A 13,508-nucleotide genomic window follows, 5' to 3' on the forward strand; every position below is an offset into this window, starting at 1 on the left:
GCGAGAGCAGAGCCCCCTTGCGGGTGCTCACCCAGGGGGAGGGGAGGGGCGGGGCACACCGAGCAGTTCGCAAGGGCAGGCCGCCGGGAGAGCCCCGGTGTGCCCACCGACGGGGTACCGGGCACCCACTTAAAGAGCCTGCGTGCTCCCCTCATTCCAGAATAAGCGCAGAGCCACGAGGCTGAGGCAAGGAGGCTGGCACCGTGCGGGGTGGCCTGGCCAGGTGCTGCGGGGGGGGGGGGGGGCGTCCACGTGCAGCCAGCGCGGTCCCCCTCTCGCCCGCTGTCCGAATTTCAGGAATTTGGGGAGCTGGTTGTAAAAAGCAGCCATGATTAAATAATACGAACACGTAATTAAGTAAATAATGTTAAACGCCAAGGTAACAAATACTCGAAACTCCTCACTTCCGGCTCATTTTCCTCCCTTTACTCTTTCCTGCGCCCCCGAGGCTATTCTGTCTGTGTATCCGAATAACAGAAGTCCATACCCAGTGTCCCCCTCCGACTCCGCGTCCAGGGGCGGCACGCTGGTGCCCTGAGGCTGGCCACGGTGGCAGGAGATCGCACGGGTCACGAACCAGTCACCCCAAGCCCCCGAGGGCTGGTTAGCACGTGAGGAGCAGGGGGCTGCCGGGTCAGACCCCGGGGGCAGGGGTGAGGACAGGGGAGTGACAGAGGCCGGGAGGGGGGGTGCTGGAGCCGGCAGGTGTGCGTGAGCAGGGCTCCCTCACGGGGAGGTGGCGGGACGGGAAGGCGGTGCGTGCAGGGGCGGGGTGGCCCGATCAGTAACTGGACCCGTGAGGGGGGCTGGTCAGATGCTGGGTGACAGACGGGCAGGCACGTCAGTGAGGGAAGCGCGAGCAGCGCCTCCCCACCAGAGACGAGGGCTGCAGACCCACAGAGGAAACCAGAGCGGGCCCCGGGCTGCAGGACAGGAACAGCGGGCGCCGGGGTGAACACGCGGGGCCCGGCAGGGACGGACAGGTGTGAGCAACACCCCAAGGGTCCACGGGTAGTGCCTGGGAGCCAGTCACCCCAAAAGCAACAAGCACACTACTCTGACACCCCGGCTCCTAGAGAAATGGCGGAACGCCCCGTGCGGGGTGAGGACAATGTAAGGGGCGCCTGGAGCATCTTCTTGTGCTAGAAAACGGGGGGGGGGGGGGCACTCAGCATAAGGGGACACGTCTGAGGGCCCCAGGAGCCAGGCTGGAAGGGGGCCCACTTGGCCGAATTTGAATTTGAACGCTGAATATGGTCATGGATTATAACCCATTGAAAGAAACAGGAAATCACAAGTCCACGTTGATACGAATGAGCCAGGACGGCTAAGCTCTTCCTTATGGTAAATTGCCGGTGGCTTCAATCACCGCTCGGCCACCGTCCCAGCAACCACTGGGCCAAGAAACGGCAGTGGAGACAAAGGCCCATCACAAGACACTTCGATGGGGAGCAAGACACCCACAGTCTCAAAGTATCTCCCAAGGAGATACTAACTAAGGACAAAAAGAACGGCTCTTCACGCAGAGGGGGGAGGTGTAGCGACTTGTGGATGGTCCAGGGTCCCAGAGGGCAGGGGCCACCGAGTGCATCCTTCCGTGGAGGTGGCTTCCCGGAAGGGGGTCGCAACACCTGTGGGGGGGCCGGTTCTCCCTTGAATGGAGTGACCTGGAGGCACAGTCTGGAGAATAAGGAGCCAACAGCCAAGAGAAAAAATTCAGGAAAACCCGCTGGGGTGCAGTCACGGCAGACGGAAAACCCTTGCGGTATAAACCTCACCAAATTGGATTTGGAGCTCCACTTGCACACCTCCGGTGACGGGGGACTCACTATCCCAGCAGATCCTCCCCTGCTGGTTCCGATGTCTGGAAGGTCCATCTTTCTGGATTCTATCGAGCCAAGATCTGTGATCCTACCCCCACCCCCTGGTCCACCTTGGTGGCAAGTAGGGACTCCCACAGAATAAGTCGGCCTCCTTCCATCTCAAGCCACTTCCGTGGCTCTCTGTTGCCTCCTCCGCCACCTCCCTCCGCGATTCCCCAGGGGAACCCATCCCCCCCCCCGCCGTCCAGCCCTCCCACCACGGAGCCTCAGCTCACCTCACTCTTTCTTCGGTCTGCCACTTGGCAATGCCCTGCCCACCCCTCCAGGGGCCGCTCAAAGGCCGCCTCCCCCACCCGGCCTCTGGCCCCACCTGGCTCCCATCTTCCCGCCCAACACGGAGGGACCCGCCACCTGCAGACCCCTTCCCACGCGCGGGGAGGGGACACGGACACGGGTCGGAGGGCGGCAGCCAGGCACGGTGCGTGGGCACAAACACACCGCTCTGCGCATGCGCTGTCTGCTCAGGGACCTTGAGGCCGCAGGGGAGGGGCCGGCGATGCTTCCGGGACAACCCAGGAAAGCTTCATGGGGGAGGGGCCAGAGCTGGGGCCTGGTTGCCTCTGGCTCCGCTCAGGGCCTGGAACCCAGTGTCAGGCAAACGGCGGTGCAGCTCAGCGACAATCCTTTCCCCGAGACACAGGCCAGAAAGCCAAGAAATTCCTCCGAAGGTTCGAGGCCCAGCGACAGCAGCACCCAAAAGACGCGAGGGCGGGCTTTGGGAGATCAGGCTCCGCCTCCTCCACCCCGCCCATCAGAGCTCTGAGGGGAAGACTTCCAGCACGGGTTAGAAAGGCCTTCGAGAAGGAAAAGCCAGAGGAACACGGGACACCTGCGCGAAGGCCCGACGGTGCAGTCTATTAGCAGCCCCGAAGAGCTGACTGTGACACAAGACGTCGCTCAGGAAAAAAATCCGCCAGCCCCAAGCCGTTGCCAAGGGGTGCGCGGGGCCTGGGGCGGGACAGGGAGAGGGGGTCTCGGCGGGGATCCCGGCACAGCCACACACCAGGTGCGGGATGGGGGTGGGGGAGAGACACCCGCTCTCTGGGGCCTGTGCGTCCGCACCTGTAAAACGTGCTGCCCACCTGCCCACCTCTCCGACACGAGGCACCAGAAAGCCCCTTGCAGGTGGGCCTGCACAAGCACGAAGGGCACCCGGAAGACAGCGCGAGCCCACGTTTCTCTGCCATGTGTCTTGGGGGTCAGTAATCTGGGGGACACGGGCCAGACCCGGCCACCTAGTACTGCACAGCCCTGCAAGCTGTGAAAGGTTTCACGTTGTCAATGGCTGGAAAAAGAATTAAACAGACGATAGTTCAGGATATGTGAGAATGACACTTGGGGCGCCCGGGGGGCTCGGTCGGTTGGGCGTCCGACTTCGGCTCAGGTCACGATCCCGCGGTCCGTGAGTTCGAGCCCCGCGTCGGGCTCTGTGCCGACCGCTCGGAGCCCGGAGCCTGCTTCGGATTCTGCGTCTCCCTCGCTCTCTGCCCCTCCCCTGCTTGCACTCTGTCTCTCTCAAAAATAAACATTAACAAAATTAAAAGAAAATGACACGAAAGTCACATGCCAGGTCCACAAAGTTTCACTAGAGCAGGGTTCCAGCCCCCGGTTTCCGTATTATCTGTGGCTGCTCTTGTGTCCCGTGGCAGAACCCGGTAGTTGCCACAGGAGCCTGGTGGCCCACAGATATGGGCCGTCTGGCCGCCTCTGCCCCAAAAGACAGCTCTGGACAGAGCCCCGGCCCCGAAGGGAGGGGACCCCGAGCTCCTTCGGCCTAGCTCCCGGCCCCCTGCCGCACAGCCGAGACCCCTCCTGCCCCCCGGGCCTGCCCGTCACTCAGCGCAGCCCTGAGGCCCACCCCCGAGGGCTGGAGGGCACACACCTCCTGTCGAACTCCTTGTAGGTGCTCTGGAGCCAGCCCAGGGACGGCTTGTTCCGGCTGTTCAGCCCATAGTGGAAGTAGACGATGGTGTAATCGCTCTCCACGTACTGGTCCAGCGTGTGCTTCAAATACCTGGGCACAAAGCACAGACTCGGTTTCGAAAATCACGCTCCTGCCGTCGCTGAAACCAAATACGCGTTCGCCACAACAGAAGCTGTGGGCACCGGGTCACGTGGGGACACGTCCAGGGCACCGGGGAATCCACCTGCAGGGGTCCTGTCCTCGTTTGCTACATGAGGCTCAGTGAGGTTAGTACTGAAGGCCACGGTCACACAGCATGTGGCAGGCCAAAAAAGGGCCCTGAAAACACATCCGTGTCAAGTCTCTGGAACCTGTGAATGTGACCTTATATGAAACGGGTCTCGGCAGGTGTGTGATCGAGGGAAGGTTCCTGAACAGGAGCTTATCCAGGATCATCCAGGTGGGCATGTGTGCTGATGGGACAGACAGAAACACGGAAGGGAGTGTGTCTGAGAAGACACAGGGGAGGGTGACGCTCCCCGACCCCGGGCCAGGACCACGGGCAGCCATCAGAAAACAGAAGCAAGGACCCTCCTCTCCTGGACGGGGAGCTCCCTCTGGAGGAGCAGGGCCCAGTCAACACCCTGGTTTGGGACTCCTGGCTCTGCCAGAATAAACGTGTTGCTTTGTCCCACAAACGAGCAGTAATGAGCTGCAGCAGCCACAGGGGACTCTCGGAGGACGCACCGGGATTCAAACCCAGGACGGACCGCTCAGCCCCCCCAACCTCAGACTCCCTGCCCTTCTGCCGCACCTCTAGAAGCAGCCACTTCCTTCCAGATCAGCTCCGAACGTTTTTCTTGTTCCCGTAAAGCAGGATCCTGACTCTGCTCTGCGGTCACCTGACCACACGCCACAGTACAAGTTCTAGAAAGCTCCGTGGTCACTTCCCAGCCCTTGGTCCCTCCCTGCCTAGCTGCGGGACCCGCTTGAAAAGGCCGCATCCAGCCACCCGCAGGAGGCGAGCTGCTCCATCGGCGTTTCGGCCAGGGCCCCTGACGTCGAGCGGGCCGGAACGGGCTGCCCAAGTCACCACCCAGAAGCGCATCCTGGAATTCAGCCTGGATTCCGTGCCACTGTGGCAGGGATCACACCTGCTTCTGCTGTGAGCCGTGCGAAGGCGGCCTGCCCAGAGCCCTGGGTCCAGCGGGTTGTGGGCCGGGTGCTCACGGGGACGGAGTCCGCGGATCTGCTCCAGGAGAAAACCCCAGCAGCCTCTGCCTGTCCGCAAGGGCTCAGCTGCCAGTCTTTCATTGCAGGGACACTGCGGTGGGCCCTTTACCTCACCCAAAAGGGCGTCAGCTTCTCTGCTCATCTGACTTCAAAGCATCATTAGAGTGCCCTCTGCCCAAAACACTGACTCTCTGAACAGCAGGCCTTTGCACGTATTTACTCACTTAACCCTGTGAGGCAGGCACCATAGACCCATTTGACAGAGGAGTCAACTGAGGCCCGAAGAGGCGAACCAGGAAGGGCAGAGCCAGGATGTGAAGGGAGCAGCCTGGCTCCAGAGTCCACTCTCTTGCCCACACTGTCCCACCCCCAGAGAGCCACATGCTCCCGCCCGTCGTCTCTGAGGTATAAACGTGACGCAAAGCCATCCTGTCGTGACCCTGGTTTCGGCTTCCCTGTTGTGGGAGGAGTTCCAGGTCCCGGATGCTCTCTGGTGCGCTGGTTCACATACTCTCTGGACTAAGCCGTGGAAGCACCATTCACTAAGGTCATCCCTTCTGTCACCCTCGCAGACAGAAGCCAGACTGAGATCTCCAGTTCCAGAGTCCCGCACCTCCGGGGACTCCCCGCTTCTGTAAGGACAGTCACTGTCGCAGTCCCCAACTCCCTTGCCAGGGGAGAGCAGGGGAACGTCTGGCCAGCTCGCTTATCCACGCTGGATGCATCAGTAAAAGCAGGCACCCGTGGCCCAACGCGCTCCCCAGTTCCTTCCACAAACACGCTGAGCCCTCCTGCTGTCAGAACACATCTGCCAGGCGTGCTCAGCACAGGAAGCCATTAACTAAATTACGGGTTGAGCTGCAGAGACACGACTTATTTCTTCACCCACTTCAAAAATAGGAGCGCGCATCTGGCCACAAGAAAGCCGCCGCGTGGACAGGGAGAGGGAGGACGGCGTATGCGGCGACAAGGTCTTCCGTGGAAACGTGGAGAAGGCTCAGCCTTAGGGCTCTTCCTAGCAAGGCCAAGAAGCCCACAGGCACCTCTGAGTAGATTAGAAAAGATGCTCCTTCTTCTAGCTAGACACTCTCCAGCACTGGGTGAGAAGAGCACCAGCTGAATGGCAGCCCCTCACGGTGATGCCCTTGTGCAGTGAACAACCTACACAACTGTTCACAGAGGCCATGCTGACCACTTCCCTCTGGGAGTGAAGGTTTCTGAGGGAGGCGGGCACACGAGAAAACACAACGCACCAGCTGTCGTCAGAGGCTGGTTGTTTTTGGACCGAGGTGAAATTCCTAACAGTACCATTTTAAAGCAGACGCTTCGTGGCATTAAGTACATTCCCCATGTGTGCAACCGCCACATCCATCCCGTTCCAAAATAATCTCACGGCCCGAAAGAGAGCCCCCACCCATTAGGAAGTCAATTACCCCGCCTCCTGCCACCGCCAACCTGCTTTCTGTCAAGGTTACTTCCGTCTCTGCAAGGAAAGGAATTCTGAACACATCCGGCCCAGCGGTGTGACTTCAGCGAGAGCCGAGCCGCCGGTCGTGGGTCATGGGATGCCACAAAAGGAAACAATCCGGCAAGGGAACGTGTCAGCCTTGGAGGACCCCAGACGAGAGCTCTCTCCTCATCCGGCTTCCCTCCCCCCGTGTGCCCAGTAACGCTGCGGGCGCGCGGGAGGGAGGCCAGCACCTCGCGGGAGGGCCGGCCCGCTGTCCGGGGTCACCGGCCGCCCGGGATGCGGGCGCCCCTCGGGAAGCCCGCGGCAGGTCTCGCCGCGCAGCGGCAACAGCGGCACCGGCTGGAGACTCCTGAACACCTGCTGCCAGGCTCTTGCCGTTACTGGTGCGCCTCCCACTTTTGTTGGAAGAGGCTTTGACAGACCAGGTCGGATGCTCAGGTCAAGGGGATTCTCACAAAACCACCCGCCCAGAGGCTCCCGAGTGCTTCCGGGGCCCACTCACGCTTTCACTCGAGCTGGGGGCTCTGCGCTATGTCGCGGGGGGAGGAGCAGGTCAGCCAGAACGGCCGTGACCCGGAACGGAAGCCGTACCCAGACGTGAGCCAGGGTCTGGCCGTGCGAGTGAGTCGCGACCGGCACACGCCGCCAGAGGGCAGATTCGAAGGCAAGGCCACCACCAAATGTGGTGACCAAGGCGAGTCCCGCCGGCCCCCAGCCTGGGCAGGTACCCCGGCAGGGCCTCGCTCGCAGCGAGATCTGCTGCGCGGGAGGACAGTGCGCCTGGAAACGCAGCTACGGCGGGTACTCGAGTGGTGCTGCCCTCGGAGAACGTCCTCCGCTCCAGGCCCCGGGGGTCCTGCTCACCCACAGAGGGGTTCCGTGCAGCGGCTGCGGTCAGTACACGCGGGCTCTCACGAAGCTCATGGGGTCGATCGAGAAAGGAGGCACCAGAAGCACCCTGGCCATCACACGGAGCGTGCAGACGTCACAGGGACGAGATGGGGGGCGATGGCGGCCGAGGCCGCACGCAGGTAAGCGGAAGGCCTTCCTCCCGAGCAGAGAACACTAAGCAGATGCAGGAGACGGGGCTCCCTGGGGCTTTGAGAGGGAGGGAGGCTTGAAAGGGCCCCGAGATCTAGGCCCAGCGCTTCGGACTGTGGACCCAAAGCCACCCAAGGCTGGAGAGGCCATCAGTCCCACAGGTGGCTTTGCTGACCTGGCAACACACGTGACATCCATCCGGGGAGCCGCTAGTCAATGTTCATACATGAGCCTTTAGCCCTAAACGTCCACCCTGTGCTGATGGTGAGGGAGAGGCCTGCGCACAGGGAGGGGGATACACACGTGTTGAGGGGCAGGCAGCCTATAGGGTGTGCGTGCACACAGAGGGAGTGTGTGCACTGTGTGTGCCCCGGGCAGGTGTATGCACAGTGGGCGTGTGTGTGCGTGGAGAGGGAGATGCGCACACGGTCGTGGGGAAGGCAGACCACAGGCTGTGCGTGCGGATGGGGTGTGTGTGTGCACGGGGGTGTGTGTGCACGGGTGTGTGCACGCACACCGGGAGGGCACACGCACACAGGGGGGCGTGTATGGAGGGACACAGGCAGGACTTACTCCAGCAGACGCCTATGGTTGAGCTCGTGGGAGGGGGGCATCCGGCAGCAGCTGAACGTGATGACCCGTCTTCCAAAGCGATCCTCCCCTGCAGGAGCAGACACAGGGGTGAGTCCCGCCCGCACCCGAGGCCTCCCTCCTCCCCTGCAGGAGCAGACACAGGGGTGAGGCCCGCCCGCACCCGAGGCCGCCTTCTCCAGGGACACCCACAGGCATTAATGGAAAAAGGAAGCCTCCTGAGCAGCCGGCCCCGAGCTGAGAAGCCCAGGTGGCTGGCAGGCGGCACCTAAGGATCTACTACGGATGCTCTGTGCACATTAGCCAAGTTCACGTTCACCACCAGCCTGCACGCTGGGAGCAATGTCTCCATTTTACAAACGGGCAACGGGCCCTGTGCAAAGCCACACGGGGCTGAGGGCCCCAGGACTGAAACCTGGACGCCTCTGCCTTCAAAGCTAGTGTCTGCTGCTTCCTCCCCACATCGAGTGTCCTCCGGGGCGTCCCCAGGACTCCGGGCCCTGGAGAAGGCTGGGTGGCCTGAGGGACAGTCACTCCTGGACAGGACCTCACAGGGTACAGGAGCCCCGATGATCGGTGCTGCCCCCCGGCGTGGCCCGGGTGACCCTGTGACTGTCCCCACACGGCGGTGCTCACCACGCAAGGGACAGTGGAGGGGGGATGCTCCCCAAGGGCCGGTGTCTAACCATGTGCCCCAGAACCCAGGCTCGCTGCCTGTTGCCTGTGCCCAGATTGTGTCCGATAATCAGTCGTTGATCGACTGAAAGACGCGTTGTAGAGCCTGAGGAGAACAGGTACTGTCTGAGAAATCGCACAACTGTGAACTCACTTTCGTGGCGAAGAAGCATTTGCATCTGTTTCAAGGGTGTGCTTGAAATGGGGAAGGATGAGAACTCTGAATCAGACGAACCACAACTGCACACACACACACGCACGCTCATGCCCCGGCCCCCTGCACACGCCCGGGGCAGCTGCTTGTGATTTAGGACACGTGTGGCTCTTCCCAGGAGCCTGGAAGCTTCTCTGATATTCAGAATTCTAGCGCTGTTCTGGTTTCCAGACACAGCACCTTCTCATCGCACGGGCTCCTTAGGGATTCTGGTCGTGCTTCCCATTTGTTTAGAAAGCCCCTGTTTGGAAAGACTGCACCGGGAGCCACATGGGTGATCTGCTTTGCCAAATGGGGGCCTCGATGGCTGCGCCTGGAAGAAGAAAAGTGTCTCCCACATGCTGTTTCTACCATGTCGGGGGCCAGGGGCCCACGGCCACCCTGAGTCTGTGCTCGCCTGTGGGGCCCGAGGGAAAAGGACGGCATTGCTTCTCAAGTTGGGAATCGTCTGTGTGGCTACTCAAGAAACAAGGAATCGATTCCTCCCAGGGTCGAAAGACATTGTTAACGTCCGTGATAAGAGGCCAAGAACACACGGCATCATCATCCGGAATCAGACCAAGGGGAAAGTCTGGGATGTGCTAAGTTATATGGCGAACGGAAGACCAGGTCAGCAAACACTCGCCGAAGCCCACCGTGCACTCAGCTCTGGGGAGAAAGACCAGACACGACACCCGCCCGGCCCCACCGATCTGGGCGAAGGGCAGTGATGCGGGGACGGGCTCTCGGCCCAGCCCCACAAGCCCCCGAGAAGCCACGGGGGCTCTGGCAGGCCAGGCCATTTTTGCAGTGACTTCCACGTGGTTGGGCTTAGGCCACGCTTCTCAGGTGAGGGGTTCCATCCTTCACAGGACGGTGCTCGCTTCAGACGGCGGACGCCGGCCGGAGGTCCCCAGGCCCCCCCGCTTCTGACCAGCTGGCTACAAATCCAGAGGTTCCCACCACCCCCTTGTGATCGATAATCCACTCGCTCACTTACGTTTTATCATAAAGGATACCAGTCAAGACCGGCCAAGAGGGGAGACGCGCGGGGCGGTGTGCGGGAGGGTCCTGCCCACGGAGCCCCCGTGCCCTCTCCCCGTGCAGTCTGGAACACCGCCATGTCGCCACCGCCCAGGGCAGGCGCACCCAGAGTGGTTCCGGGGTTTCATCACACGGACGTGGCTGACTGAACCGTGACCCAGTCAAGGCGTGGCTCGACCGATCAATCCGGAGGCACTGCCGACTGAATCCCTGGCTGTGGACTGAACGCAGTCTCCAGCCCCTGGAGGTCATGATGCCCAGACTCTCTGACCCAGTTGGTCGCTCCTGGCACAGCAGCTCCATCCTGAGCTGTCTCAGTGGCACCCGCGACACGGGGGTCCCCCGTGAGCCTCCCCTCTGGCATAAACCAGCAGGAGTCACAAAGCTCCTCCTATCACTTGGGGATTCCAAGGATTTAGAGGCTACTTCCCAAGAACCGGGGACAAAGTCCAGACACTTTCTTTGACCCCACTGCGTCTCACGACCCCGCACCCCCACCGTGGTCAGTCGTGCCCGAGGGGTGCACCGCGGGGCGGGGACGGACGTCACCCACCAGGCCAGAGGAGCAGAGGCCGAGCTCCAGAGAGAGGAGATGAAGCTTCTTCTTCTGCGGACGGGGCCTGGCTGAGGGCAGGGCAGGCGTCTGCTCACAGGACACCCTGGGCAGCCGAGGAACAGCACGGGGTCTGATGCAGACGTGCCATCGCGGGCGGCAAGGGGTGACGGGAAATGATGGTGAGAAGAGGTCGAGGCCCCAGGGACGAGGAGGGTGAGGGTCTGACTTTACCCGGTTGACGGCGGGGAGCCGGTGAGGAGGGTGAGTAAGGGACACCATCTGATGGGTTATTCTGCAGGCCCTTTGGCTGCTGGTGAGGATGGCCTGAAGCGGGATGTCCCAAGTAGAGACTGCGAGGGGGATGGGAGGGGCAGGGGACAGAGACCCCCAGGACTGGGGAGAGACCCCCAGGACTGGGGAGAGGCCCCCAGTGCTGGCTTGGGCTGCTGGGCCATTCACGGAGGGTGGGGGAGGGTGGACACAGGAGCCAGAGCCAGTCTAGCAAGCTGCGGGGGGAGGGGCGAGGGGGAGGGGCAGGGCCAAGAGGGGAGCACCGGGCACAGCTACGGACAACCGCTGAGGCAGCATCAAGGACGGAAGGTCCCTGGTGCAGAGTGACGATGGCCTGGGAGTGGACGCGGGGCCAGGGGGCCTGTGGGCACGAGGAACAGCTGCCCAGGCCGGTGGATCCCAGGGAAGAGTGAGCTCCCCCCACCAAAGCCACCCAGTCAAGACCCACAGAGGGTCCTGGTGGGTGACACTCGGGCACCACTGAGGCTGAGAAGAGGCAGGAAGCAGAATGTCCCCACCCCAAGACGGCGAGAAGCGAGAGACAGGAGCAGAGCAGAGCTCAATGCCAGGCAGGGCAGAGCCTCACAGAGGAGCGGGGGGGGGGGGGGGGGACAGGCACAGGGACCAGATGCCCCGCCACACAGGGGCGCAGCAAGGCCACCCCAGGGCCCAGGGTGAACAGCAGGAAATTCTGGGCAAGAACTGTGAACTCAGGCTCCCGTTAAACCCAAGGGACTTGGTGTCCAGGGACCCCAACCCTCCGGGCTAGGCCAGAACACAGCGGGTCTCCATCAGACCCCAGAGCCCTCCCCAGACCACGCGTTCCCTGGTTTGTCGAGGAGGGCGGGAGGGGCTCACGGCCTGTCCCTGCTCCCGGGCCCGTGGCTGCTGACAGGCCCCTTGCTGGCCAGCTCAGGTCAGCGGGCCCAGAGGGCAGGGGGTGTGCAGAGACAGGGCAGGTCAAGGTCAGAAGGATGAATCCCCAGCCGAGGGGTCTGGACTCAGTTCGGCCACGCAGCGTGAGCCCCTGCCATCCGCCATCTGCGAACAAGGGTGAGAAGCTTCCCCGGGCGGCGCACGACTCGGGCACGGGCACGGCACTGAGGCAAGGACGCGGGGAGGGGCTGGGAGGCCGGCGCCTGCTTCCGGCCCGGGGCCTTGCCCTGTGGGGGGCTCCTGCTTGTATAAAGCACTGACTGGCTCCCTCACTCATCACGAACACTTACTGTGCGAGGTTCCTCAACTTGCATGATGCTGAGTTACTATGGAAGGCCTTCTCCTCTCCTCAAAACCAAAAAGGCAACTAACTTAATTTTTTCTTTTCCTTTTTAATGTTTGTTTGCTTATTTAGAGAGAGAGAAAGAGAGGAAGAGAGACAATCCCAAGCAGGCTCCGCACCGTCAGCACAGAGCCCAACGCGGGGCTGGAACTCACGAACCCGTGAGATCCTGAGCTGAGCGGAAATCGAGTGTCGGATGCTTAACTGACTGAGCCACCCGGGTGCCCCAGCATTTTCTTTTCGTATCAACAGACTTCCAAACATCCCGCCAAACTACGCTCACAGCACTAATCAGACTGAACAAACTCTCACGGCAGGTGCAACAACCTGGGTCCCTTATACGGTTCTCTCCACAGCTGACGGTTCTCTCCACAGCTGACGGTTCTCTCCACAGCTGACGCTTCGGAAAATTTCATTTCCATGATAAAAAGTGAACAAAAAGCGAGGGAGGGAGGCACAGGCCGGCCCTGGCCCCGGGGACAGAGTCCCTGCCCCCCACAGCCGGGCAGCCCCACACCAGCCTCTCCGCACCGGCACGCAGTAAGTGCTCAATAAATGCGACCCGTTACCACGTGCCAGGCCTGACGCCGGGTGCCTCCAGGTGTGCTGTTTCGTTTACAGAAGAGGAAACTGAGGCCCGGAGAGGCCACGCGAGCATCGGGGCCGGGTCCACGCTTGCAGCTGGCTGACTCCCGGCCTGCACGGGGTCCTCTGCCCCTGAGGACCCCACAGTGGCAGCAGGGAGGCCTCCCGCGTGCACGCCTGCGCGGCAGCCCTGAGGAATCCCCGGGACGTCCGGGATCCTGCTTATTAAGCAGTCAAGGCGGCATCTGCATTAATGACATCAGTCAATATGAGTAAAGACCCCTTCGTCGTTCTCTGGTAACACGGGCCAGCGTATCGAAAACGGGCTTCAAAGTGATATAATGTGCAAGGAAATGAAAACCATCAATAAGATGCAAATTCTCCGAGGCCTCAGTGTAATTCATGACCCCTGTCCCTCCCCTCGCTGTGCACAACACAGCATCGCTCACTGTCTCCAAGGCGGGAGAAGCCCAGTTTATGAATAAAGAAGTGCTTCCCAGAGCCATCGCCCGGAACGCGCTCCAGACGATCCGTCATCCGCTCCGAGTGAAGGACGATTAAAATGCATAATAAAGGCAGTGGCCATCTAACCAGGAGCGATTTGGGAGTTCGTCTCCTTGGGTGTCTGGTTCAGGGCTGCTCCTCATTTTGCAGAGAGGAAGGAAATGCGAAGACCCATTTTTCTGCATCCTGCAGGGAAGCCTGGCTGGGGTCTAACCTGGGGGCAAAGATCTGGGTGTGGGGTGGTGACCTGTCACCCAGT

General features: G+C 61.5%; 1 protein-coding gene across 5 annotated transcripts in view; it reads right to left on the bottom strand.

Moving 5' to 3' along the window:
- The window catches only part of ARHGAP8 (Rho GTPase activating protein 8), a 57,681-nt gene that overhangs the window by 20,519 nt on the left and 23,654 nt on the right, over positions 1 to 13,508 (bottom strand). For 2 of the 5 annotated variants that reach the window (XM_086712041.1, XM_086712038.1), the window contains 2 exons: positions 8,105 to 8,192; positions 3,766 to 3,897 (listed from right to left, as the gene is read on the bottom strand). In XM_086712041.1, the coding sequence (XP_086568167.1) occupies positions 3,766 to 3,897; positions 8,105 to 8,192 (220 nt within the window). Of the gene's footprint in view, positions 1 to 3,765; positions 3,898 to 8,104; positions 8,193 to 8,951; positions 8,986 to 13,508 lie in introns of those variants that run through there. The other 3 variants (XM_086712042.1, XM_086712040.1, XM_086712039.1) reach the window with 2 other exon arrangements.

The sequence above is a fragment of the Puma concolor genome, chromosome B4 (genome assembly GCF_028749965.1).
Source record: "Puma concolor isolate L17-30 chromosome B4, mPumCon1.1.hap2, whole genome shotgun sequence".
In the NCBI taxonomy this organism is placed as follows: Eukaryota; Metazoa; Chordata; class Mammalia; order Carnivora; family Felidae; genus Puma; species Puma concolor.